A 27,588-nucleotide genomic window follows, 5' to 3' on the forward strand; every position below is an offset into this window, starting at 1 on the left:
TCCATTTCTATTAATTACACATACTCAGGTATGCGGCGGGAAACCCAGTTTCCCACCCACCTGAGCTGTTGGAAATCGTCACAGCCCACCTGTATGAATCACCCTATGACCTTTTGTTATAATACAGGGCCGAATTCCTTCGGCCAATGGACAATGGGATTGTAGGACCAGGAGATTGCATTGTGTGTGGGGCATAAATAGGCAGGCCGACCACATCCAGCTCTCACTCTCTCATCAACGGTTATCTGCTGATAGCCGGGAGCTGGATATCGAGGCGCAGGCGATCATACCCTTTGTGCGTAAGTTTCTCTCCGTTATCATTGTCTTTCTGTGAGCCAATTTCTCTCATCTCATCTCTCTCTCTCTCTCTCTCTCTCTCTGGTCTGTTCTCTCATATCTCCCCTAGACTAGGCTAGTATTGTATTGTATTAGATAGTATTGTATTGTATTGCATTTAGGTCAGTGTAGTATTGTCTTTTTGTATTTATTGTTTAGTTCTGTGGTTAGGAAGTCTCTGTTATATTGTAGTGTATCATTTGTACTGTTATCCCCTTTTACAAGTATATTAGATATAATACAGTTAATAGGCCTTGGAACCTAAACCAGTATCTGTGTATTTTCTATAGTGTTAAGTGTTCACTTGAGCGTCGGTGACGCTCAAGCAGCTTTGTAGTTAGTCAGGTTACACAAGGTTGCACTTACACCCTGTACTCACATTAAGGTATTCAGTGTATTTCATTGGTATAAGGTTTTAACATAAAGGTATAGTGTTGTAAGCGTCTGCATCGCTGGTGACCTCCTCGTGGTCTCGAGCGTATGCTACGCTACAGCGAATCATTCCCCTAGACATAACCAATAACGTGTCCTGTGATCACTGGGCCGTGAGCGAACGTGACGCTTGAGCGTCTCGCCTACGGCTGAGCGATCGCTACGCAGATAGCGTACCATTACGGTACTTCTTAAGTAAACAGCGTACAGTGTTCTTAGCTTCATAAAGGGTTGTTTATACGACAAAGGAATTTAGCATTGTCAATTGCGGGCTCGTCCTATACTTCTCACATCTGCACTAGGTAGATCAGCAGACATTATCCCTCCAGCAAAGGGTGGGAGGTTGTCTCACAGTGCTGACGGGATAAGCGTCTGCTTCGCTTAGATAAAGAGTGCTGAAAGAACCCGGTAACCGGAAGTAAGAACAAAACGCTTGTGTCTTTTAAAACTTTTATTTCTCTTCTGTCTTGCGTATACACGCACGCATACATATATCTGCATTTCTGTTTCATTTTTCGTATATCACTATTCCTGTTTGCCAATTTTATAGTTGATAGAAAGTGCTAAAAAGAGATTTGCTGTTATTTAATAGTAGAGGTGATAGTTAAAGTATAGAACAAACACACGGTTTGTCTGAGATACAAGGCAGTCAGTGTGGATTGCGGTAGATGATCAGGGATCATTTACATTGATAAAAATATATTGCGTTACGGTGGATCCTTTGCATTGCGTACACGTGTCGCTAACAAAGACTAGCGTACGCAATCCAAAAGGCAGACGCACGCAGCGTTCATTACGCAACGTAGCGTCCGGTTACGCCCACGTAGCTCAAGTTGTGATAAAGTGAAGTAACGCAAAGGCGATAATTAACGCACAGCGGTAGATAACGCGAAGCGGTAAATAACGCAAATCTATTTTTGGAAAATCTGAAATTTAGTTTAACAGATCCTGCTCCTAATTGGTAACACTTTTGGCCTAAAGACAATTTCTGCGCAGAAATAGACATAGAAACAAAGTGTACATGTGTTGAGTGAGTGTGTTTTGTATACAAAAGTTTATATAACTTTAAGGTGGAACCAAAAGGAAAGCCGGGTACTCGTCAAGGGACATACGTGTAAGTGACATATACGGTGGCCAGGGAGGCATCCCTGGTTAAATAATATTTGAGCATTAGAGTATAGCGGACCATAAGGTAACAAGACCAGGAGGTCATAAGGTAACAAGACCAGGAGGTCATAAGGAACAAGACCAGGAGGTCGTAAGGTAAAAGGTCCGCTATAAAAGTCCAGTGGCACAACGCCTGGGGTGTTGGTGCAGAACCCATATAGGCCATACAAGCTCTGGCTGAAGGAATCGCAGCCGGAAACATAGATTCCATTGATCTTTCAGTACATGACAAGTAGTGCTCGTATACTGAACGATTGGACCGCACGTTATTGTGTGCAGTAGTTAGTAATCTGACCTAATACCATTAGAGTAAAGTGGTCACGAACGCTATCTGTACATTCTGACGTGATTTGTGTAATTTTTTATTTTTGGAAGGGAAGTTCGCTGGTCACTCAGGAACTATCTAACAACCCCAACTTTACTGGAAAGAGTAAGTGTCCTGCGGGTAACCCTCATATGTTCCAGTAAACTAAAGGTTCACAGGGGCCCTAGGTTGGGTACAGCAGCTCTGGCTACAGTGATTGCAGCACAGGCCAACGTGGGCGAGAAGTAAGTGGGGTACTTGATAAACCACCACCGCCGGCCTGCCCAAGGACATCTTGGTTTGTTTGTAAGGGTTCGCTGAAAGCCTTGATATTCAAGGAGGAATAAGCAACGCCTGCAGATTATGGGGGCCATTTGTTCAGGTAGGGGGCGATCAACCTCGGTTCGGGTTGATTCAGAGAACCGATCCATCGGGTCGGCACGATATGTGATGTGTAAGAAATATGGAAATCACGCTGAAGTTTTATGTGATGAATGGGAGAGAATGACTGTACAAGACAGGGACAAATTCCCAAGAATAGGTAGCTTCAGTCCAGTAGTGTTACAAAATTTAAGGAGGAGGATAAGTCTCATTGAACCAACGAAGAGACAAAATAAACATTATGAATATTTACAGTTATGGCAACAGGAAAGTGAATTACAAAAAGAGTCTATTGACTTTTCTGACTCTTATCTTGAGAGGAGAGATATGGCAGCAGGAGAGGAGTTGATTGCGGAGAGAAAAGCACAAAGGTGGAACAATAAAAACGCTCTTAGCAACTGTAATATAGATTATAAGGATAAGTGTAATAAATGTAACCATGATTATTGTAATACTGTTGAATGTACAACTATTAACCTGTGCAAGCTGCACCCCATGTCAAACCTCCCTCAGGAATACAAACAAGAAAGTGAGCCCAGAACGATGTCAGCACCTCTTCCAGAAGCCATCCTACAAGACATCCAGGTGGACACGACCAAATTGGTAAAGGCAATAATCGAACCCCCTAACGGAGGGTCAGGTGAGGTCGTGTCCACAGGTACGTACAATGTTTTATATCACGCACAAACAAATGTACCCCATATTGTAAGACCAAAACAAGGTGATGTGATTGAGTTTAGTCCTGTCAGGGTGATCACAGTCCCCAATGGGAAGACTGATGATCAGGGAACCATTCCCGTCAAGGACAGTGCAATGCGCCATCCCTGGTCTCGGACAGAATTGAGATCAATCATGTCTGATTACCCAGATCCTAGGAAAGATCTAACTGTATGATCAAAGATTCACAGAAGGTATATCAACTCCCTAGACAACGACATAATCATGGTATCCAAGGAATCAGGTAGGTACAGGGAAAGCGGTTGATGGTGATGAGCATCCAAGCGTTTGAGGAGGCATCAAATCAACCAAAACCCCAGGCCATTGGCACATGGAGGAACTTAAGGATTTGTGATCTGTGCAAAAGAGAAGGGCATTATGCCAGTAACTGCAACAGCCCACATAAAGTCAGACCCCTTAGACATGAAAATGAGCAAAAGTTATGACACACCAAATTATAATCAGGGATCATATAGGAAGAATTTTGGGCCACACCCATAATATATAGTTAGGAAAGGTGATCATTAGGACTGATGGTAAGCCTGAGGTAACGGTTAGTAAATTGGGAGGTCATTCACTGAAGACACAGGAATGACCAGGTTAAACGTTGTAAATGTATTTGTAAAAAAAAATGTTTTTTCTTCCTCTCTCTATCCCCATCTCTGACGATTATTGGTAAGAATTCAAACATTGCATATTCGCTTGGTCCTTGCAGAAGTCTACCAAACCCCAGCATGACCTATCCACCACAATGTATTCTGGCCAGATACAGACAGTGGAATAATGCAAGTGCTGGTGGGGAGGGACTGCTCAAGGAAACCATTAGACACGTAGATACGACAGCCTAATAGTCTGACAATGTTTTCTTAATGTTGACAACGTTTAAAAATGCTTTGTTTCTCTTCTCTTATTGGTGGTTATTGTCGAGTTATGTAATGTATATATGCACATGAATTGTTCTCTATCTCTTTTGTTTTTTATTTTCTCTCTCTCCTCACTCATGTTTCCATGATTTAAAGATGGTATGTCACCCCTAAGTGTTAACCAATGGTAATGCCAGATTTTTGCTCCACACAGAAAGATCGCTAGTTAGGAAGAAAGATTACATCACCAGAAGGTTCATTCGGAAGACTGAAGAGACAGCACCTTTTGAGAGGACAGCAGAACAAAAAGAACAACAAAACGAGAGAACTTATTATCGTAACGAGTTCTCTCCCCCTCAAACTGATTTTCTTATACCCCATTTACAAATTTCTTCTTTTCTCCTCCTGTAAGATGGACTTGCCCCAAGAGACTGTGACATGGATTTTCCCGTTAACCATGATGTTGACCAGAGCAGTCTGTTTCGGTGAGAGTACCAGTGAGGTCGAGAAAGGATCCAGAAAGGTCCTGATGACTGAGACGGAGGTGTAAATTTCCAATAGCAACCCAATCACCAAGCAAAGGCGAGTACCGGGCACGATCTAACAACCATGTTATTTGTAAACAACTGTGAAGGAATGTTAGTTCAAAAAGAAAGTTGTATCTGTAGGCTCTGTAACAAAGAAATGCCAATCCAGTTTTAATATCCATATGGACCGGCATCCATTGAGTGACTATCACTCTCTAGTGGGTAACGTGTTAAACCAAACAGATTGTTGGGTATGCTCTCAAGTACCTCAGGGTCACAGCAAATCAGGGCTAGTACCATTTCCTTTAACGTTATGGGAGGTACTTGAGCTAAGTGGTGGGAGACCGGTGGACCGGAGGTTTAATATCTCCAGCCCTCCTAGTTTGAAGCTCCACCAATACCATGTGGATAGGTCCCTCTTATGTTTTAACATCTCCAATCCCAGAAAACCGGGAAATTGGGAAGTGTCATGGAGCAACCTTACCATGACCTTTTCACACAGAGCAGATAGAATGCCTACAGATACAGAGCTCGTACGCCACATAGCCAGTAGAGGAAAATCTTTCCGGTATCGATATACCTTAGGAAATAGGATTACTAGAGTTGGAGAGGTATCACCAGGATACTGTGCACATATCGTACAAACCGATACGTGCATTAAGCAGTTGGAAGAATTAGGGTCAGGAGATTTCACCTGGAAGGTTTGTAACATGGTCATGTCCTTCTCCGTCCCTTATGTTCTCCCCGATGATGCATATTTCATATGCGGGAGAAAGGCGTACAAATGGCTTGCCCCAAACTCTGAAGGATTGTGTTATATTGGAAAAGTATTGCCTGAAGTGATGACTGTTACACATGACAAAATGAAGGACATACACCGTGGTGCCCAAGCTCCTTATACTCACACTCATTACGAGCACCGAGTTAAAAGACAACTGTCAGAAAGGTTAGAGCATCCGGCCTCTGATCTTATCCATGAATCCACCGGGATTCAGGTTCTGGTAGCGTTAGATTTCACTCGTACCGCTCGGGGAGTGATGAATTATAGATACATTTCCGCACTCGCCAATTTGTTAGATAATATCACTGAAATGTATGATGACACGTTTAGATACACTGGAAGAGAACTTCAAGCTTATAAAACAGAACTAGTTCAGCATAGGATGGTTCTTAATTATCTTACAGCAGTAACAGGCGGATATTGTGTTACATTGGCAACACAGTACGGCATAAAGTGTTGCACGTATATCACAAATAGCACCGAGGATCCGGTAGAGGTCATAGACCAAAAGATGGATGATATTCTGCAATTAAAGTGGGAATTTCGTCGAAAACACAATCTCACCCTTGCTGCTGTAGGTAATGAGCTGACTGGTTGGGTGTCATGGTTGAACCCGCGAAATTGGTTCTCCGGTTTAGGAGACTGGGCTCAAGGAGTCATAATGGATGTTGGAAAGTTTCTACTATGTATCTTGGGTGTCGTTATATCGATTGGATTGATATTTAGATGCGGGCAGGCTTTAATGAGGTGCAAACAAAGTACAAAAGTGATGAGCTTGAGGAGTGAGGAAACTGTAATTAACCTGGATTTGATTTATGACCCAATGATAGAAACCAGGATGTGATGAAAATGCGATTATACGGTCCGTTTCTTTCACCTGTTTTTCTGCTTTTCTCCAAGATACAAAGACCCCCTTGGACGAGGAAGCTGACGAGACGAGATGTATACAGACAACGGATTGACCAAAGAAGAAGATTTGACAACTTTAAATATGGACACTTGATGAACTTTGCCATGGATCCCCAGTTTCCCTAGTATTTTTAAACTCACGCTAGCCCAACATTTTTGTAAATCTGATGGCACTGACAAAGCTTGTTGCTCATGCCTAAGGAGCAAAACAGCGCAAAGAAGACGACTCTCAACAGATACCGAACACAACTTCGACGACAGATGTACATTTCCCTGACATAGAATATCATTGCATTTTTCGTAAGTGTTCTTTATCTTCATCTCTACAACCCTCAGGTAACGACACACATAGACGATAGGGAATTCAGGCACAGATATCAGCAACCACATACCTCCCCCATTCATGTATCATCAACTAAAATGTGCATCCCCATTTTGTTACAACCACAGCCGAAATGAGCTCGGTAAAGTTTGACAGCCCATCCACAGACCTGTACCACAGGATAAGAAGGAATTCAAATGTATACTTCGCAATACCTCGAAGCTTGATTTACCACACGTACGGCACGATGATACATGACCCTCCAAACATGGACTCATACACACATGCTTCTGCTTTCTCACTAGGTCATACCCTCTTCACACCTTCTCCTCTCTCCTCCCCTACCCAACCATGGAAATCAATTAACCCCTGACTTACATTTTTCTCCTTAAATGTTTTGTGGCAGTTATTATTGACTGCCAAAGGGTGGACTGTCAAAGTCAGAAAAATGTCTCAATGCACGTTGCCATATTTGCACCGCACACTGGTCCGCGCTGCGCGTGCGTGCGCTCTCCCGTGGATGCGCATACCCGCAATAACGTGCACTCGCAGGCGCGGTATGCGTATTTACGGTAGAGTTTGTGTAGTCGTAGCGTGCGACTCATTCGTTACAAATGTTCACAATTAATGTAGTTTATAGATCATGGTCCCTTTGATAGATTCTGAAAGTTTGGTTAAAATACAATGTCCCAGAGCTGAGGAATCCCTCTTTATATCGTACGAAGGGTCTAACAGGAATCATACAGCAGTGTTTGGTACCCATCGGAAGAGTATTTAATTAGCAATATTCCGGTGTTGGTTTGGAGCGTATTAATCGCTCGTGCGAATAGTTATGGACATAAGAAGTTTATGTCCATTTCTATTAATTACACATACTCAGGTATGCGGCGGGAAACCCAGTTTCCCACCCACCTGAGCTGTTGGAAATCGTCACAGCCCACCTGTATGAATCACCCTATGACCTTTTGTTATAATACAGGGCCGAATTCCTTCGGCCAATGGACAATGGGATTGTAGGACCAGGAGATTGCATTGTGTGTGGGGCATAAATAGGCAGGCCGACCACATCCAGCTCTCACTCTCTCATCAACGGTTATCTGCTGATAGCCGGGAGCTGGATATCGAGGCGCAGGCGATCATACCCTTTGTGCGTAAGTTTCTCTCCGTTATCATTGTCTTTCTGTGAGCCAATTTCTCTCATCTCATCTCTCTCTCTCTCTCTCTCTCTCTCTGGTCTGTTCTCTCATATCTCCCCTAGACTAGGCTAGTATTGTATTGTATTAGATAGTATTGTATTGTATTGCATTTAGGTCAGTGTAGTATTGTCTTTTTGTATTTATTGTTTAGTTCTGTGGTTAGGAAGTCTCTGTTATATTGTAGTGTATCATTTGTACTGTTATCCCCTTTTACAAGTATATTAGATATAATACAGTTAATAGGCCTTGGAACCTAAACCAGTATCTGTGTATTTTCTATAGTGTTAAGTGTTCACTTGAGCGTCGGTGACGCTCAAGCAGCTTTGTAGTTAGTCAGGTTACACAAGGTTGCACTTACACCCTGTACTCACATTAAGGTATTCAGTGTATTTCATTGGTATAAGGTTTTAACATAAAGGTATAGTGTTGTAAGCGTCTGCATCGCTGGTGACCTCCTCGTGGTCTCGAGCGTATGCTACGCTACAGCGAATCATTCCCCTAGACATAACCAATAACGTGTCCTGTGATCACTGGGCCGTGAGCGAACGTGACGCTTGAGCGTCTCGCCTACGGCTGAGCGATCGCTACGCAGATAGCGTACCATTACGGTACTTCTTAAGTAAACAGCGTACAGTGTTCTTAGCTTCATAAAGGGTTGTTTATACGACAAAGGAATTTAGCATTGTCAGAAGCTGCAGGGATTCTTCGCTGGGCGGAAAATCATGTGATAGCACTGTCAACAGTATTCATTCCGGGAGTGGACAACTGGGAAGCAGACTTCCTCAGCACGACCTCCACCCGGGAGAGTGGGGACTTCACCCAGAAGTCGTCCACATGATTAAAAAACTCGACAGGTATTGCGCCAGGTCAAGAGACCCTCAGGCAATAGTTGTAGACGCTCTGGTAACACCGTGGGTGTACCAGTCAGTGTATGTGTTCCCTCCTCTGCCTCTCATACCCAAGGTACTGAGATTGATAAGATGGAGAGGAGAAAGCACTATATTCGTGGCTCCGGATTGGCCAAGAAGGACTTGGTAACCGGAACTTCAAGAGATGCTCACGGAGGATCCGTGGCCTCTACCTCTAAGAAGGGACCTGCTCCAGCAAGGACCCTGTCTGTTCCAAGACTTACCGCGGCTGCGTTTGACGGCATGGCGGTTGAACGCCGGATCCTGAAGGAAAAAAGGCATTCCGGATGAAGTCATCCCTATCCTGATCAAAGCCAGGAAGGATGTAACCGCAATTATCACCGCAATTGGCGAAAATATGTTGCGTGGTGCGAGGCCAGTAAGGCCCGACGGAGGAAATTCAACTGGGTCGATTCCTACATTTCCTGCAAACAGGAGTGTCTATGGGCCTGAAATTGGGGTCCATTAAGGTTCAAATTTCGGCCCTGTCAATTTTCTTCCAAAAAGAACTAGCTTCAGTCCCTGAAGTTCAGACGTTTGTAAAAGGGGTACTGCATATACAGCCTCCTTTTGTGCCTCCAGTGGCACTTTGGGATCTCAATGTAGTTTTGGGTTCCAAAAGTCACATTGGTTTGAACCACTTAAATCTGTGGAGTTAAAATATCTCACATGGAAAGTGGTCATGCTGTTGGCCCTGGCCTGGGCCAGGCGCGTGTCAGAATTGGCGGCTTTATCCTGAAAAAGCCCTTATCTGATTTTCCATTCGGACAGGGCGGAATTGAGGACTCGTCCTCAGTTTCTCCCCAAGGTGGTTTCAGCGTCTCACCTGAACCAACCTATTGGTGGTGCCTGCGGCTACTAGGGACTTGGAGGCCTCCAAGTTGCTAGACGTTGTCAGTGCCCTGAAAATATATGTTTCCAGGACGGCTGGAGTCAGGAAATCTGACTCGCTGTTTATCCTGTGTGCACCCAACAAGCTGGGTGCTCCTGCTTCTAAGCAGACTATTGCTCGTTGGATTTGTAGTACAATTCAGCTTGCACATTCTGTGGCAGGCCTGCCACAGCCAAAAATCTGTAAATGCCCACTCCACAAGGAAGGTGGGCTCATCTTGGGCGGCTGCCCGAGGGGTCTCGGCTTTACAACTTTGCAGAGCAGCTACTTGGTCAGGAGCAAATACGTTTGTAAAATTCTACAAAATTGATATCCTGGCTGAGGAGGACCTGGAGTTCTCTCATTTGGTGCTGCAGAGTCATCCGCACTCTCCCGCCCGTTTGGGAGCTTTGGTATAATCCCCATGGTCCTTACGGAGTCCCCAGCATCCACTTAGGACGTTAGAGAAAATAAGAATTTACTTACCGATAATTCTATTTCTCATAGTCCGTAGTGGATGCTGGGCGCCCATCCCAAGTGCGGATTGTCTGCAATACTTGTACATAGTTATTGTTACAAAAATCGGGTTATTATTGTTGTGAGCCATCTTTCAGAGGCTCCTCTGTTATCATGCTGTTAACTGGGTTCAGATCACAGGTTATACGGTGTGATTGGTGTGGCTGGTATGAGTCTTACCCGGGATTCAAAATCCTTCCTTATTGTGTACGCTCGTCCGGGCACAGTATCCTAACTGAGGCTTGGAGGAGGGTCATAGGGGGAGGAGCCAGTGCACACCAGTTAGTCCTAAAGCTTTCTTTAGATGTGCCCAGTCTCCTGCAGAGCCGCTATTCCCCATGGTCCTTACGGAGTCCCCAGCATCCACTACGGACTATGAGAAATAGAATTATCGGTAAGTAAATTCTTATTATTTGTGTGCGATCGAGTCTGAATCTGTATACAAAGTGCTACGATGCAGAGACATTTTTTCACACTATGCTCTGTTGTGTGTCATACAGGTTCAGACTTGTGGGTAAATTTACTAGGGAGTTCTATTTAAGATGGGATGTTGCCCATAGCAACCAATCAGATTCTACTTCTCATTTATCTAACACCTTCTAGAAGATAATACCTGGAATCTGATTGGTTGCTATTGACCTAAATAGAACTCCCATCTTGGTAAATTTACCCCTTGGGCGCAACACAGATATACACATGTTGCATAAATTAATCAGTGCAGTTTCATGAAGTGGTTTTGTTGCATCGTATTGCAACAAAAAAGACTGCATTTGATCAAAAGTCTCTACACTTTTCAGTGTGGCTCATTCACACCAGGCATCTCTCATCGCATGGCACATTGAGGCTGGGACACATCTGTATAAATGCTGTCACTGTTGGTGACTAAAGTCACTATTAGATTTGCATTTTTGGCATCTGCCAAACCCTTTATTTGTAAGGTGACCAGCCATTTCTAACCAAATGATAGCAGTAGTGAGAGTTTACAGTAGTACTGTGAGTAACTCACCAACTGCCAAACGTTCATATTGTAAATTGCTGATGAATGTTGCTGCTACTCCAATAAAAGAAAATCAGGTTGGTAGCAATTAATATCAGAACATTTGTGCATATAACACAGAATTCCACAAGCTCATAGGGGCTTATATAAGAGACTGTGAGATGCAGGCTCTGGCAAGATTCCAACAAGTCTGTCCATATTTTTAAAGTGGCAATCATTTAAAGGGCAACGCCAATCTGGTTTTGCCTTTTAAGTAATTGTGACTTTAAAAATACGGACAGTCTGTCAGACGCCACCATTACTGTCCAGGTTTTAAGGATATTCATGCTTGTGTCCAGATGGTTAAATCATATTGAATGAGATATTAAGTCACCTGTGCTTTGTGGATATCCTAAAAATGTGTACTGTAATGGTGGAGTTTGGGTCTATCCTACAACATAGAGCACATATTGCACCCAGTGTTCATTTTGTTATCTGTTAACTGTTACTTAAATAAGAGGCAATGACATCTCCTGCCATTTAATTATGTGTTACACTGTGCTAAAATCATATCGGTGTGATGTAAGAATATGCTTCCTTCATAAACCTGTTTTCTCACTTTGTTTTATTTGTGTATAAGGTCCCTGCTGTTAAGCTGAATGAGCTTCTGGAAGATTTCTATGTGACAGTAAAAAAAACAGATGGATCAGATTTTCTGGCAACATCCCTCCATGCCATACGCAGAGGCTTAGATCGTATCCTGAAGAATGCTGGGGCTGGATTCTCTATCACCAGCAGTGTCTTCAATTCATCCTCCCAGAAACTAAAGGAAAAGTTGAGATTGCTCAATAAAGCTGGAATGTCAGGCTCCCGCTCCCGCAATATTGTCTACTTCACGCTAGCAGATGAAGAGGAGATGTGGAGAATTGGATGTCTTGGGGATGATGGGCCTGTGCCCCTGTTGTCATCGGTAGTTAAATACAACAGTCAGTTTCTAAACATGAGGACTTTACAGGAACATGCAGATCTAATGTATGGTGATATTGAGTTACTCAAGGATGCAAATAATCAACCTTTCTTTGCTAGAACAGACAGTGTAAAAAGAGACAAGCAAGCAAATATAAATAAGATGTGTTATGGACAGATCTACCATGAACATTCAAATGGACACAGACGATGCCCCTACTGTCTTCTATATAAGTACATGTACAACCATCGCCCACCATCTCAGATGGAAGTAAACTCCCCGTTTTACCTAACTGCTCGGAAAGAAGTCAGTGGAATGGAAACAGTCTGGTACGAGGAGCAGAGAATGGGTCTTAGGTCTTTGCGTGGTGTTGTCCCAAAGCTGGCAAAACGTGTGAAGCTAGATCAATGTGACAATTACACATTTGTTTCCTTTACTCAGACATTTAGAAAGTTTGGTCCCCTTAACAACTATTAACAATTCCCCTTTACATTGAATTACTGTAGCTACTTGCACAACGTTGACCAGCAAAACATGTCTGTAATCTGAACTATATTTCCTAATTCAAGGGTCTATGGCAGAGATTCTCAATTGTGGTCCTCAAGGCACCCCAACAGTCCAGGTTTTAGGTATATCCATGGCTCAGCACAGATGGTTAAATCAAATTGGCTTAGGTGCTAATTAAGTCACCTGTGGCCAAGCATGGATAAACTTAAAACCTGGAACGTTGGGGTATCTTGAGGACTGTGTGAGAACCTCTGGTCTGTGAGGGTTTTTTTAATCACATTTGTGAGCCATATTCTGGGTTAATTTTTGACTAATTTGTCTTATAAGGACCACATACATGATCAGTGTTACATTCACAAGCATGTCAAGTTTAAATAGTGCCTTTTAGCCCTTGTATTTACGGAAATACAAGAAAAAGGAAATTGAACAAAATCTCATTTAGCTCAGCAGTTTCCCAATCTGAAATAAATATTTGAAATATACTATTCCCCAGTGACAGGCAATGGGCCTAATTCAGACTTGATCATAGCGGCTGCGATCAGTTACGCAGACATGTAGGGGGACGCTCAGCACAGGGCTAGCCCGCCCCGCATGTCTGGCTCTGTCCCGCCGCACAAGTACAAAAGCATCGCACAGCGGCGATGCTTTTGTACTTGACGAGTAGCTCCCAGCAGCGCAGTTCCTGCAGCAGGGATCTACTCGTCGCTGTTTGGGTTGCAGCAGCTGCGTGTGATGTCACGCAGCCTCCGCGGCACGGTCCGGGCACACCTGCATTGCCTGGACCACGCCCCTAAAACGGCGTCCCTATACGCCGCCGGCCCATCCCCTCCCACCCAGCGACTGCCTCTGCCTGTCAATCAGGCATAGGCGATCGCAGGGCTGAGATGGCCGACGGTTGTCTGGCATGTGCTGTTCAGACCTGATCGGCTGCTGTGTGTAAACGCACAGCAGCGATCAGGTCTGAATTAGGCCACAGATACACAGACATACCAGCACATGATTAAAACTACCACCTTTCACTTACTAAGCTAGGTCGGCAGGTCCCTCGTTCAAAGAACTTGCAATCTATACTTGGGACACAGGTGACATTAATGGTTGATGCTATATTTTATCTAGGTTCCCAGACTGTTTCGGTGTTGGAGTTTAACCGATTGGCTAAATGTCTCTTTTTAAATTAATGGAATTATATTTCAGTAGAAGCGCATGATGAGATAATTGCACAAGAATTATAAATTAAATAGGAATACAATAAATGTAATTTCCAAACAATAGGTACAATACTATAACAATGTGTTGATAACCTTTTAGATAGTTTATTATGAAACCACCTTGCATTTGGGGAGTCTATAAAAATGCTAAAACGATATATTCTGACTGATGCTTTTAACCTTGTAGTTTGCTGACCCCTAGGAATGGGAGGTGCAGTGTTACCATTTTTACTGTAGTAGTAGATTAAATGTTGTCCTTTCTCTGGTCACTGGTGATACCAATATCAATGGAAAGTGCAGGTTATTTTATAGTACATTTTGTATCTTTAGAATCACAGTTGCAGGAATTAGGTATTTACATGACCATTAAATGTTGCATAAACTTCTAGGTAGGAGCACAAAAGGATCATTGTAACTGTATTATGTCCCTCATGCCGGCAAGATAGTGCTGACGTGTCGGCTTCTTAGGGGAATCCTGGGATATGCAGTCTAATTGATGTGGGAGAGCACCAGTTGGTGCACATTTTACTCTGTAGCTGTCCTTTTATTTGATTTCCTTGTTCAGAAAAGAACATTTCACACACTGTGTTAGAGAAGAAAATCTGAAAGTCTTCTAATAGTAGACATTATAGCTTTACTTTCAATGGAAAATATGGACTATATATGTATGTGTTGGACTAAATTATCTCCTAGTCTAATCAAAGATCGAAGCAGAAGTGCCTCAGTTTTGTGTAATTATAACAATATTATTATGGCGTGAACTGTTGTCTGTCTCTTGTCTTATGTCTGAAGGAGGATCTGTTTTCCATACCTTGTACACTGGATCTGCACGTACTGCTGATGGTTTAAAAATCAAAGTTGGAAATAAATAAAAACTGTACTCCCTGTGTGCATACTGACTCATTTTAATTATCCTGCTCTCTCTGAGTGAAAGTGACTGGAGCGTATACTTACCCTGTTCCTGAGATGCTTCTTCTATGCAATTACCATGCACAGTATTCATTCTTTTGAACAGGGTGATTGGAGCTTCAAGATGGAAACAAATGCTCATGAAGGCTTATGTTTAAGTAGGGACGTCATGCCAACTGTCTGGCGTTATGTGTGTGTCGTAAGTAAATTTTTGTATTTTTGGGTAAAATGTGATACCATGGGTCATTAATGATAGGAAATGGCATTTTGTGATAAAGTGCTCCTCCTTGTGCCAGAGTGCACCCGTTTATGCTGGGCTCTGTATGGATTTTTAGGCATCTTTAGCGGGGCAAAAGCGTACATCATCTGATCGGAGGAGTGGGCACATTGGGTCATTCCTTGTTAAATTGGCTGGACACATGAATGTTAAACTGTGAAATCAAATGCAAATATCAGATCATTTTGCAAGACCAGAATATTTAAATAAAATGTAAGTCCAACTACAGTATATGGTTGTTGCCAGTTTCTTGGGGTATCATAAATAATATTTTCCTCGGCCTATGCATTTTAAAAATGCATCCATGGGAAACGTTTAGACATGTTTAATAAAGACAGTCTGCAAGTTCCATTTTGATCAGTTTAAGACCTATTAAGATGAAATCAAGCCGTTTTTAGACTAGAAATAAAGAATGGAAGTTACTTTTGATCTTTTTACTATGTACCATAAAGACCTCAAATCGGACACACATGGGGAATCCAACACAATGCAATGTGGGTGTACTCCTTGTTGTAGGCACATTTGGTCTAAATAAATTACTCTGCAAATTTTCCACATAATATATGTGTGTTTCTCAATTCAAAGTGATATTTTTTTAATAGAGAAATTGGAGATAGTGATTCTAATATGTTTGTGCACATCCCCCGGAAGAACAGTTTGCCATATTGGCTTTAGACAAAATAGGACAGAAATCTTGGTTTGGCCCCTAACACATTGAATTCTGAACCTCATTTTGCCTGAAACAGTCCTCTTTGCAATATATTCTCTGACCTCCTATCTCTTGACCGCATCTCCCTGGTTCCACACCATTTAATTAAACAGCTAGCAGGCCTGACACAGTTAAGTGCAAGTCCTGACAAATATGTCCAAAGTCTAGGAGCCAGCTCCAAGAGTTGCTATATGCGGCACTATGGGGGTAATTCAGACTGGATCGCTGCAGGGCAGTGATCGCAGTCTGAATTACTTTGTGGAGTGCGCACCACAGGAGCCCAGTGAGATGCTATCAGCATCTCACTGGCAGTGATCACCTCTGCCTGATTAACAGGCAGAGGCGGTTTTGGGGCAGGAGAAGGCATGCCAACGGCATTAATACGCCGTTGGCTGGGCGCGGACCGGACAATGCAGGCTTGTTCGTACCGTTGAAGGGGCGGGCCGAGGTGTCTGTGTGACGTCGCACGCAGCCGCTGCAACTCAGAACACGGCGGGTAGCTCCCTGTCAGCGCGCAGAAGCTGCGCTAGTAGGGAGTTACTCGCCAGGTACCAAAGCAGTGCTGCCATGCGAAGCTTTCAAACCGGTGGGGGGGGGGGGGGGGGGACGGGCAAAGCCTTAGATGCAGAGCAGAATAGCCCTGTGCTGGGTGTCCCCCCGCATGTCAGAATAAATGATCGAAGATGTTCTAAATTTAGCACATCTGCGGTCAACTCTGAATTACCCCCTATATCTGGAACAAAGAAACAAACTTGAATTATATCTGAGAGCGAAAGCTGCTATAGAGCATAATGCACAAGGTCAGAGTGACTATACCTGAGGTAGAAGGCGTCAGCACTCGGGTAACATCAGTGAACTGCTATATTTTATTGTAACTAACAAGTTTGTGAAGGTGATCTTTCATAAAGAGTAGCTTTTAGTGAGAGACTTTCTGGCATCCATGCTTATACAAACTATCAAACTGTTGATGTTCGTATGATCATGAGAGGAACATTGCATTGCAACGCTCCATAGCACAATTTTGTAAATGGTGATGGCACCCCAGCCTTCTAGACCCTGCTTTGCTCTGGGATAGTGTATACTGTAGTGACTGCACTTCATGATGTACTATCCCAGTGGTTTTCAACTCCAGTCCTCAAGTAGCACCACCAGATCATGTTTTGTGGATTCTTTAATCATGCAAAGGTCAGTTAATCTATTTTGCAGGGTCAGTAATTATCTCATCTATTTCCAGATGGATATCTTCAAAACATGACCTGTTGGGAAATCATGAAGGTTGAGCATGAGAACCACTGCACTCTACTACGGTTTCCACACTTCCATGTACAAGAGCCATTTTCCTATGACTTACGCACAAGGATTTGAAGTCTGAACTTTCCATAGCAGACCATGAGTACAAAGCAGATTGTTAGAGCCCAAGTATACAATGCATACATAAACTCTTGGCTACTACAGGAATCATCAAATGTTTAGTTTTTTTTACTTTTAAAAGCAAGTTTTGTACATTTTTAACATTAAATCATGCACTGGGACCTCACAAATCCAAAGGCTAAATAAAGTATTATGGAACCTACTGAGGAGGAAAGGGATTGAGGAGTCACTATTTGTGGTGACTTAAAGGCAAGAAAGCAATGAGGAAGGCTAGTCAGATGCTTGGTTACATAGGAAAAGGAAACCGTAGCAGAAAGAAATAAAGTAGTAATAATGGCACCTTATAAGTCATTGGTACGGCCTCATCTAGAATACTGTGTTCAGTTCTGGAGACCATGGGGTATATTTACTAAAATTCGTATTTTTCCAAATGAGGTTAAAGTTCAAACACGAATTACATCGAAAGTGTAATTTTGCAACTTTTTGAATTTATTACGACTAATTTACTAAGCTGTCGTATTCTGTATTTTCGTATTTTCCGTTGTCGATGTCATTCGTATTTTTTGGCAGTGTTTTACGGGAGTGAATAGTAAAACGCTGCCGACATTAACACAATGAATCTCGGCCGGATCTGTGAGATCCGTGCAGGGCTTCATTGTGCACCTTTTGTAAAAAAAATAACTTAAAAATAAAAAATAAAATGCGTGCCCCCCCCTTTAAGCAAAACCAGCCTCGGGCTCTTTGAGCCGGTCCTGGTTCACAAAATATGGGGGGGGGGAATGACATGGGTTCCCCCATATTTCATAAACCAGCACCGGGCTCTGCGCCTGGTCTTGGTTCCAAAAATACGGGGGATAAAAAGCGTAGGGGTCCCCCGTATTTTTGAAACCAGCACCGGGCTCCACTAGCTAGGTACATAATGCCACAGCCTGGGGACATTTTTATAGTGGTCCCTGCGGCCCTGGCATTACATACCCAACTAGCCACTCCTGGCCGGGGTACCCTGGAGGAGTGGGAACCCCTTAAATCAAGTGTATTCATTCGTATTTTTTTTCTTGGACTTCAAAAAAAAATACGAATGCCCTCATCACTGCCGAGATTTGTGCTTAGTAAATTCCCGAGATGACACTTTGAAGAAAAAACGCAAAATCGGTCAAAATCGGGAGCTTAGTAAATATACCCCCATATCTCCAGAAGGATATAAATACATTAGAGACTGTACAAATAAGGGCAACTAAAATGGCGCATGGTCTACACCACAAAACTTACCAGAAAAGACTATAGGATCTTAACATGCATAGTTGGAGCAGAGGACATGATAGAAACTTTAAAATATATCAAGGGTTTTAACAAGGAGACATTTTTCAAAGGAAGAGAAGTATTAGAACACAATGACATGCATTGTAAATGGAGGAAGATAGGTTCAGGCGAAAAGTTTTGGAAATATTACTTCAGAGAAAGGGTAATGGACAAGTGGAATAGCCTCCCAGCAGAGGTGGTAGAAGCTAAGACAGTAGATCAATTTATACATACATGGGATGAACTTAAATATATCCTTACAAAGAAAGAAGGAACAAATAGGTTTTGAGGTAACAATATAGTAAAAAAAAAAAAAAGGTGCAGAATAGATGGGCCAAGTGGTTCTTATCTGCTGTCAAATTCTATGTTTCTAATTTAATTCTTTTCCTGGAAGTTCTCCTATAACTCAGTGTGCATAATTGCTTTGTAGGCCACGACAATATGGCTGCCACTGTAAAAACAACGGTTAAGCACTAAGAAGGTAGGGTAAGGGATAGGAACCATCGGAGAGGGATAAGGTTGTTTAGGGTCATGCTGCAGGGAGGGTTAGAGGGGTACATGAGGGGGATTAGCATACTTACCTTGTAGGTGTCAGGATACTACACGTCGGTATGCCGGCATCCTAAGTGCTAGGATCCTTGTACCATCCCTCTTTCATTGCAGAGTCAAGATTTACAGAGGGTCTGTGAGCGGCTTGGGGAAGCCAAGACTCGAATTTCTACTTTGGAGGATTCTAACGCTCTATTAATGGCTCATGGCACAACCTTAGTTACCCAAATGACCACCATGCAGAACATGTGGGCCTTCCAGAAATAGAAGAGGAGTTTTTGGAAACCTGGTTAATTGCTACTTATGGAAGGGTCTGTTTTACTCCCCAGTTCTAGGTGGGGCAAGCATGTGGCATTTTTACTAGAATGTGGCCACCCAGTGCTCCACCACATTTTTTTTTGTCAAGTTTCTACACTATCAGGACTCTGTGCTTTGCCTGGCATACACTAAGAGCCAGCTGGAACACAATGTGGTTAATATCTCTGTGTTCCCTGATTTTGTTGTGGAGGTCTAGAAGGACAGGGCCCAATTTCGACCCTATGAAGTACCACCTTAAAGACTTTAACTTATCATATGCCGTGATCTTTCAATCTAAACTATGGATTGTGGCCACCATGGGAGGCTGTCTGTTCGTTCTAATTCCCTGCTTATGCTCCGTGGCTATTTTGGCTTACTATTTTTCATTAATAGTCCGAGTACGAGTATACAGCGTTTCTATTTTGTTGAATTCATTACTCCTACTAGCTTGTTCAACCCGGGGACATTTATCATGCATTTTTTTCTCTGACGTCCTAGTGGATGCTGGGTACTCCGTAAGGACCATGGGGAATAGACGGGCTCCGCAGGAGACTGGGCACTCTTAAAAGAAAGATTAGGTACTATATCTGGTGTGCACTGGCTCCTCCCTCTATGCCCCTCCTCCAGACCTCAGTTAGAATCTGTGCCCGGCCAGAGCTGGATGCACTCTAGGGGCTCTCCTGAGCTTCCTAGAAAGAAAGTATTTGTTAGGTTTTTTATTTTCAGTGAGATCTGCAGGCAACAGACTCACTGCTACGTGGGACTGAGGGGAGAGAAGCGAACCTACCTGCTTGCAGCTAGCTTGGGCTTCTTAGGCTACTGGACACCATTCGCTCCAGAGGGATCGAACACAGGGCCCGACCTCGATCGTCCGTTCCCGGAGCCGCGTCGCCGTCCCCCTTGCAGAGCCAGAAGACGGAAGATTCCGGAGAAAATCGGCGGCTGAAGACTCCGGTCTTCATTAAGGTAGCGCACAGCACTGCAGCTGTGCGCCATTGCTCCCTCTGCACACCACACACTCCGGTCACTGATGGGTGCAGGACGCTGGGGGGAGGCGCCCTGGGCAGCAATTAGAGTACTTTACATGGCTGAATAGCACATAATACAGCTAATAAACTGTATATGTGCATAATCCCCCGCCATAAAGTATATAAAAAAAGCGGGAGAAGTCCACCGAGAAAGGGGCGGGGCTATCTTCCTCAGCACATGAGCGCCATTTTCTCTTCACAGCTCCGCTGGAAGGCAGCTCCCCAGGCTCTCCCCTGCAGTTTCCAGGCTTCAAGGGTAAAAAAGAGAGGGGGGGCACTAAATTTAGGCGCAAACTGTGTATAATAAGCTGCTATAGGGAAAAATCACTCACTTTAGTGTAAATCCCTGGTTATATAGCGCTGTGGTGTGTGCTGGCATACTCTCTCTCTGTCTCCCCAAAGGACTTTGTGGGGTCCTGTCCTCAGTCAGAGCATTCCCTGTGTGTGTGTGCGCTGTGTCGGTACGGCTGTGTCGACATGTTTGATGAGGACGCTTACGTGGAGGCGGAGCAGGAGCCGATAAGTGTGATGTCGCCCCCTGCGGGGCCGACACCAGAGTGGATGGATATGTGGAAGGTATTAACCAACAGTGTCAACTCCTTGCATAAAAGGTTCGATGACGTAACAGCTTTGGGACAGCCGGCATCTCAGCCCGCGCCTGCCCAAACGTCTCAGAGGCCATCAGGGGCTCAAAAACGCCCGCTACCTCAGATGGCAGACACGGAGTCCGACTCCAGTGTCGACCAGGATGAGACAAATGTACAATCCACAAGGGCCATCCGATGTATGATTACGGCAATGAAAAATGTGTTGCACATTTCTGACATTAACCCGGTTACCACAAAAAGGGTATTATGTTTGGGGAGAAAAAGCAGCCAGTGTCTTTTCCCCCATCTGATGAGTTAAATGAATTGTGCGAAGAAGCGTGGTGTTCCCCAGATAAGAAACTAGTGATTTCTAAGAGGTTACTAATGGCGTACCCTTTCCCGCCAACGGATAGGTTACGCTGGGAGACATCCCCTAGGGTGGACAAGGCGCTCACACGCTTATCAAAAAAGGTGGCACTGCCGTCTCAGGATACGGCCGCCTTAAAGGAGCCTGCAGATAGAAAGCAGGAAGCTATCCTGAAGTCTGTGTATACACACTCAGGTACTATACTGAGACCTGCTATTGCTTCAGCATGGATGTGTAGTGCTGCAGCAGCATGGTCTGATTCCCTGTCAGATAACATTGATTCCCTTGACAGAGATACTATTTTGCTAACTATAGAGCAGGCATTCCCAACCACGGTCCTCAAGGCACACCAACAGTGCAGGTTTTTGTGATATCCAGGCTTCAGCACAGGTGACTTAATTAGTAGCTCAGTTATTTTGATTTACCCACCTGTGCTGCAGCCTGGATATCACTAAAACCTGCACTGTTGGTGTGCCTTGAGGACCGTGGTTGGGAATGCCTGCTATAGAGCATATTAAAGACGTAGTCTTATATATGAGAGATGCACAGAGGGACATTTGCCGGCTGGCATCTAGAATTAATGCAATGTCCAATTCTGCCAGGAGAGTATTATGGACTCGGCAGTGGACAGGTGATGCTGATTCTAAAAGGCACATGGAAGTTTTGCCTTATAAGGGTGAGGACCTGTTTGGGGACGGTCTCTCGGACCTCGTGTCCACAGCAACAGCTGGGAAGTCGACTTTTTTTACCTCAGGTTCCCTCACAGCCTAAAAAAGCACCGTATTATCAAGTACAGTCCTTTCGGCCTCAGAAAGGCAAGCGGGTTAGAGGCGCGTCCTTTCTGCCCAGAGGCAGGGGTAGAGGGAAAAAGCTGCACCAGACAGCCAGTTCCCAGGAACAAATATCCTCCCCTGCTTCCACTAAGTCCACCGCATGACGCTGGGGCTCCACAGGTGGAGCCAGGTGCGGTGGGGGCCCGTCTCCGGAACTTCAGCGACCAGTGGGTTCGCTCACGGGTGGATCTCTGGGTTCTACAGGTATCTCAGGGATACAAGATGGAGTTCGAGACGTCTCCCCCTCGCCGTTACCTCAAATCAGCCTTGCCTGCTACTCCCAAGGAAAGGGAGGTAGTACTGGCGGCAATTCACAAGCTGTACCTCCAGCAGGTGATAATCAAAGTTCCTCTCCTTCCACAGTGACGAGGTTACTATTCCACAATGTTTGTGATACCGAAACCAGACGGTTCGGTGAGACCCATTCTAAATTTGAAATCCTTGAACACTTATATAAGGAAGTTCAAGTTCAAAATAGAATCGCTCAGGGCGGTTATTGCAAACCTGGAAGAGGGGGATTTTATGGTGTCACTGGACATCATGGAGGCTTACCTAAATGTCCCCATTTACCCACCTCACCAGGAGTACCTCAAGGTTGTGGTACAGAACTGCCATTACCAATTCCAGACGTTGCCGTTTGGTCTGTCCACGGCACCGAGGGTGGGTACTAAGGTAATGGCCGAAATGATGATACTCCTTCGAAAGAAGGGAGTTATAATTATCCCGTACTTGGACGATCTCCTTATAAAGGAGAGGTCCAAGGAGCAGTTGTTGATCGGTGTAGCACTATCTCAGGAAGTGTTAGAACAGCACGGCTGGATTCTGAATATCCCAAAGTCGCAGCTGATTCCTACAACGCGTCTGCTGATATTTGGCATGTTTCTGGACACGGAACAGAAGAAGGTGTTTCTCCCGGAGGAGAAGGTCAAGGAGTTGTCATTTACAATGCCCTAAGTCGAGCAGAACCCCTGCTTCAAAACCAGCTGGTGCTGATTCAGTCAGACAACATCACGGCTGTCACCCATGTAAACCGACAATGCGGCACAAGAAGCAGGATGGCGTTGGCAGAAGCCACAAGGATTCTCCGATGGGCGGAGAATCACGTGCTAACACTGTCAGCAGTGTTCATTCCGGGTGTGGAAAACTAGGAAGCAGACTTCCTCAGCAGGCACGACCTCCACCCGGGAGAGTGGGGACTTCATTCAGAAGTCTTCACGCAGATTGTAGACCGTTGGGAACGGCCACAGGTGGACATGATGGCGTCCCGCCTCAACAAAAAGCTAAAAAAGTATTGCGCCAGGTCAAGAGACCCTCAGGCGATAGCTGTGGACGCACTAGTGACACCGTGGGTGTACCAGTCGGTTTATGTGTTCCCTCCTCTTCCTCTCATACCCAAGGTACGGAGGATAGTAAGTAAGAAAGGAGTAAGAACTATATTCGTAGTTCCGGATTGGCCAAGAAGAACTTGGTACCCAGAACTACAAGAAATGATCTCGGAGGACCCATGGCCTCTGTCTCTCAGACAGGACCTGTTACTGCAGGGGCCCTGTCTGTTCCAAGACTTACCGCGGCTGCGTTTGAAGGCTTGGCGGTTGAACGTCGGATCCTAACGGAAAAGGGCGTTCCAGATGAAGTGATTCCTACGCTGTTAAAGGCTAGGAAAGACGCTGCCTGAAGTTCAGACGTTGTTAAGGGAGTGCTGCATATTCAGCCCCTTTTTTGTGCCTCCAGTGGCACCTTGGGATATCAATGTAGTGTTGGAGTTCCTAAAATCACATTGTTTTGAGCCACTTCAGACCGTGGAGTTGAAGTATCTCACGTGAAAAGTGGTCATGCTTTTGGCCTTGGCTTCGGCTAGGCGTGTGTCAGAATGGGCGGCTTTGTCATGTAAAAGCCCTTATCTGATCTTCCATATGGACAGGGCAGAATTGAGGACTCGTACCCAATTTCTCCCTAAGGTGGTATCAGCGTTTCTTTTGAACCAATCTATTGTGGTGCCTGCGGCTACTCGGGACTTGGAGGATTCCAAGTTGCTGGACGTAGTCCGGGCCCTGAAAATCTATGTTTCCAGGACGGCTAGAGTCAGAAAAACTGACTCGCTGTTTATCCTGCATGCACCCAACAAGCTGGGTGCTCCTGCTTCTAAAAGCAGACTATTGCTCGCTGGATCTGTAGCACGATTCAACTTGCACATTCTGCGGCTGGACTGCCGCATCCTAAATCAGTCAAAGCCCATTCCACGAGGAAGGTGGGCTCTTCTTGGGCGGCTGCCCGAGGGGTCTCGGCTTTACAACTTTGCCGAGCTGCTACCTGGTCGGGGTCAAACACGTTTGCAAAATTCTACAAGTTTGATACCCTGGCTGAGGAGGACCTTGAGTTTGCTCATTCGGTGCTGCAGAGTCATCCGCACTCTCCCGCCCGTTTGGGAGCTTTGGTATAATCCCCATGGTCCTTACGGAGTACCCAGCATCCACTAGGACGTCAGAGAAAATAAGAATTTACTCACCGGTAATTCTATTTCTCGTAGTCCGTAGTGGATGCTGGGAGCCCGTCCCAAGTGCGGACTTCTGCAATACTTGTATATAGTTATTGCTTAACTATAGGGTTATTGTTATGAGCCATCTGTTACTGAGGCTCAGTTGTTGTTCATACTGTTAACTGGGTATGGTTATCACGAGTTGTACAGTGTGATTGGTGTGGCTGGTATGAGTCTTACCCTGGATTCCAAATCCTTTCCTAGTAATGTCAGCTCTTCCGGGCACAGTTTCCCTAACTGAGGTCTGGAGGAGGGGCATAGAGGGAGGAGCCAGTGCACACCAGATATAGTACCTAATCTTTCTTTTAAGAGTGCCCAGTCTCCTGCGGAGCCCGTCTATTCCCCATGGTCCTTATGGAGTACCCAGCATCCACTACGGACTACGAGAAATAGAATTACCAGTGAGTAAATTCTTATTTTCTCATACGTCCTAGAGGATGCTGAGGTCCACTTCATGACCATGGGGTATAGACGGTTCCGCAGGAGCCATGGGCACTCTTAAGACTTTTCAATGGGTGTGAACTGGCTCCTCCCTCTATGCCCCTCCTCCAGACCTCAGTTTTAGAATGTGCCCAGGCAGACTGGATGCACTCCAGAGGAGCTCTACTGAGTTTCTCTGAAAAGACTTATGTTAGGTTTTTTATTTTCAGGGAGAACTGCTGGCAACAGTCTCCCTGCTTTGTGGGACTGAGGGGGCAGAAGTAGGAACCAACTTCCTGAAGAGTTTCATGGCTCTGCTTCTGGCTGACAGGACACCATTAGCTCCTGAAGGGTACTGAACGCTAGCCGTGTCTAGATGCTCACTCCCACAGCATGCCGTCACCCCCCTCACAGAGCCAGAAGTCAGAAGACAGGTGAGTGTAAGAAGATAGATCTTCAATCAAGTAAAGTGACGGATGAGGTACCGCGTGGCTGGCGGGAGCGCAGTGCGCCATTGCTGCCCACACACAGGCACTGCAGGGTGCGTGGGGGGGCGCCCTGGGCAGCAAAATACCTAAATAAACTGGCTAAAAGGGGGCATAAGATGCCCAGGCACAGCCCTACCCCCGCCAGTATAAATATTATGTAAAATCTCTGAGGTAAAAACGCTCCATTGCGGGGGCGGAGCTTCTTTCTCAGGCAGCTAGCACACTGCTCAGCGCCATTTTCTCTCCTCAGGCTGCAGAGACATCGCTGGTCCTCCTCCACTTCTGACTACAAGTATCGGTGCAAAACGGGGGGGGGGGGGCATAAGCGAATTTGGTGCTTCACAAGTGTGTTTACTGTGTAAAACAGCGCTGCATGTCAGTGGGTATTTTGTGTTCACAGGCATTAGATACTGGCGCTGGGGTTGTGAACTGGCTGCTCCTAAACGGTGTCCCTCTGACAGATTTTACTGTGGGTCTGTCCCCTATAAGTCCCAGTGTGTCTGTGTGTGTGTTGTGCACGTGTGTAAGACATGTCTGAGGCAGGGAGTTCTTCCCCGGAGGAAGCCATTTTAGGGACACAGTCTTGTATTGTGGTGGCGCTGCCGACACTCCAAGAGCCTGCATGGGTGAAAGAAATACATGATAGTATGCATCATATCAATAGGAGATTAGATAAGTCTGAATCTCATGCAGAATGCTGGAGAAAATCTGTGGAAGATGTGATATTTCAGGGTTCTGTTCTTCCTTCCGCAGGCGACCCCTCTGGGTCACATAACAGACAGTTTGCAAATATTGTGAATACTGACACGGACACTGATTCCTGTGTCGATGATAGTGACTCCAGGGAAATAGATCATAAATTGGCAAAAAATATACAATATATGATTGTGGCTATAAGGGAGGTTCTGGAAGTCACGGAAGCCACTCCTGTACCTCAGGAGAAGGCATATTTCTAAGGTCACGTTCCCTCCTTCCCACGAGCTGAATACTCTCTTTGAAGGGGTGTGGGTGAATCACGAAAATAAATTTCATATTCCCAAAAGGATTCAGATGGCTTATCCTTTCCCTGTGGAGGACAGAAAAAAAATGGGAGTCAGCCCCTGTGTTAGACAGTGCACTGTCCAGGTTGACAAAGAATGTAATTCTCCCTGCACCTGGCACGGCTTCACTAAAGGAGCCGGCAGACCGCAAAATGGAGACTACACTGAAATCCATTTATGTTGCCAATGGTACGCTACTCAGGCCCACAATTGCTTGCGCGTGGGTGAGTCGCGCTATTGAAAAATGGTCAGAAAGCCTGTCATCAGAAATTGACATGATTGATAAAGATGAGGTACTCCTTAAGTTAGGGAATATCAAAGATGCTGCCGCATACATGCTAGAGGCGATGAAAGATATTGGACTCTTGGGTTCAACAGCCGCTACCATGGCAGTATCGGCTCGGCGGGCGTTGTGGATTCACCAGTGGAACGCGGATGCAGATTCCAAATGGAATATGGAGGCTCTCCCGTACAAAGGTGAGGCCTTATTTGGTGATGGACTAGATGCGTTAGTCTCGGCAGCTACCGCAGGTAAATCGATTTTTTTGCCTTCTGCTCCTGCACCGGCAAAAAAGACATATCACTCCCACATGCAGTCCTTTCGGCCCAATAAATACAAAAAGGCAAAAGGTTCCCCCTTCTTTGCAGGTAGGGAAAGGGAAAGAAGTCCACAGCGGCTTCAGGATCCCAGGAGCAGAAATCAACCCCTACTTCTGCCAAATCTACAGTATGACGCTGGGGCTCCCTTGTGGGAGACCACTCGGGTGGGGGCACATCTCAAACTGTTCAGCCAAGGTTGGATTCAGTCTGGCTTGGACCCCTGGGTTTTGCAGATAGTATCTCAGGGGTACAAGCTGGAGTTTCAAGACGTTCCCCCATGCCGATTTTTCAAATCGACCTTGCCAGCTTCTCTTCCAGAAGATCAGGTCGCAGTCCTGGTACCTTTGTCACAACAAGGGGAGGGGTTTTATTCAAGCCTCTTTGTAGTTC

The 27,588-nt window shown here is 45.0% G+C and overlaps 1 protein-coding gene across 1 annotated transcript in view; it reads left to right on the forward strand.

Annotated features, from left to right (window-relative positions):
• KIAA1958 (KIAA1958 ortholog) overlaps positions 1-14,773 on the forward strand; it is a 284,028-nt gene extending 269,255 nt beyond the window's left edge. The window contains exon 4 of the mRNA XM_063914717.1: positions 11,847-14,773. Coding sequence (XP_063770787.1) covers positions 11,847-12,650 — 804 coding nt within the window. The 3' untranslated portion in view covers positions 12,651-14,773. The remainder of the gene's footprint in view (positions 1-11,846) is intronic.
• The last annotated feature ends 12,815 nt before the right edge of the window (positions 14,774-27,588 follow it).

The sequence above is a fragment of the Pseudophryne corroboree genome, chromosome 1 (genome assembly GCF_028390025.1).
Source record: "Pseudophryne corroboree isolate aPseCor3 chromosome 1, aPseCor3.hap2, whole genome shotgun sequence".
NCBI lineage: Eukaryota > Metazoa > Chordata > Amphibia > Anura > Myobatrachidae > Pseudophryne > Pseudophryne corroboree.